Source organism: Haliaeetus leucocephalus, unplaced genomic scaffold, assembly GCF_000737465.1.
Source record: "Haliaeetus leucocephalus isolate CR32 unplaced genomic scaffold, Haliaeetus_leucocephalus-4.0 Scaffold696, whole genome shotgun sequence".
NCBI lineage: Eukaryota > Metazoa > Chordata > Aves > Accipitriformes > Accipitridae > Haliaeetus > Haliaeetus leucocephalus.
Genome location: NW_010973132.1, coordinates 504,515 through 506,061, shown reverse-complemented (window position 1 = coordinate 506,061; position 1,547 = coordinate 504,515). Strand labels below are relative to the sequence as shown.

Here is a 1,547-nt window from a genome sequence, read left to right as displayed (position 1 = left end):
CCCCGCCGGCGGGGCCGCGGTTGCCGTGGTCCCCAGGGGCTGCCCCGCCGCCGCGGCTTCCCCCCCCCGCGTCCCGCCACGGCCGAGGCACGGCGGGGGGGGCGGGCGGCGGCAGCGGGAGCCCTCCGCGGCCGGGGACGTGCTGTATTCCCAGCCTCTCTGCACCACCACGACGGTTTCGGCCCCAAACCGGCCCCACCGAGCCCCAAAACCCTCCGCCGGCGGCGGCGGCGAGAAGCCACCGGGGCCCCGACGTGCGCCCGCCCCGGCGGGAGGGGTGGGGAGGAGGGGCGTGGTTCCCCGCGACCACGCCCGTTTTGCACAGACCACGCCCCTTTCCCCTCTTGCCCGCGCCCCTTTCGGTACTGACCACGCCCCCTCTCCGCCTGGGAGCCCGGTGGTGGGCGGGGAGAAGGACCCCCGCGGGCTCCCCCCCCTCTCCTTCCATTGGCGCGGCGCCCCGTCCGTCAGGGCGCGGCCCGCCCCCCCCCGGGGCCGGCAGTAAATACGGTACCGGGCGGCGCGGCTGACACTTGGGAGCTGGTTTCGGGGCCGCCCGGCGGAGGGGACCCGCCTGCAGCCGAGGGTGCCCGGCCGCGACGTGGCTCTGCCGGGGCTCCTCGCCGCCTTTTCCCGGGCGGGGCTGACGGAACCTCAGCGAAACCACCACCGGGAACGAACCCCGGAACCGGGCGGGAGCGGACACCCCCCCGCTACCACCACCACCACCATCACCGCTCCGCCGCTTTCCCCTCACCGCTCCGCCGAGAACGGCGATCTGCCGGGACGGAGCGAGGCAGCGCGGGGCCCGGCCGCCGCTGCCCCCGCCGCCCCCGAATCCCCAATCCCACCGCAACCGAGCGGTGGGCACCGGGCCCCGCCGGCTCCCTCCTCGTTCCCCCGGGCCGCGGCGGCTCCCTGACGCCCGCCGTTGTGATGCGTATTCCCGTAGACCCGAGCACCAGCAGGCGCTTCACACCTCCCTCCACGGCTTTCCCCTGCGGTAAGATGGGCGAGAACAGCGGGGCGCTGGGGACCCCCGCCCCGGGGGCCCGGGCTCGACCCGAGGTCCGCTCCGTCGTGGATGTACTGGCCGATCACGCCGGTGAACTGGTGCGCACCGACAGCCCCAACTTCTTGTGTTCGGTGTTACCGTCCCACTGGAGGTGCAACAAAACGCTGCCCGTCGCTTTCAAGGTAAGTCCTTGAACTTCGGGGAGGGCTTCGACCCGGGCCGGTAAATCCCGGTGGTTCGGTGGGAACCGGCTGAGCTCCGGGCTTGCCCTCCGCCCCGACCCCCTTCGCCTCTTGTCCTCCGCCCCTTTGGCTTTAACTCGCTCCCTGACATCACCTTCAAGGGAACCCGGGTTTATTATTTTTAATCAAGTCTCCGCATTGCCCCGCGGTCACAGCATCTTAGATATTCCGTACAGTTAGGAGCTCTCAGGCAACTTTGAAGTTTAATGAGAGTGGAGGTTAATTACCTTCTTGGGAGAGGGAGAGAGAGCTAGGGAAGGGAGATCTAATCTGCAAAAAAAAAAAAAAAA

General features: G+C 70.1%; 1 protein-coding gene across 1 annotated transcript in view; it reads left to right on the top strand.

Moving 5' to 3' along the window:
* Positions 1–936: 936 nt before the first annotated feature.
* The window catches only part of LOC104839730, a 2,718-nt gene continuing 2,107 nt past the window's right edge, over positions 937–1,547 (top strand). The window contains exon 1 of the mRNA XM_010580188.1: positions 937–1,197. Within this exon, the coding sequence (XP_010578490.1) occupies positions 937–1,197 (261 nt within the window). The remainder of the gene's footprint in view (positions 1,198–1,547) is intronic.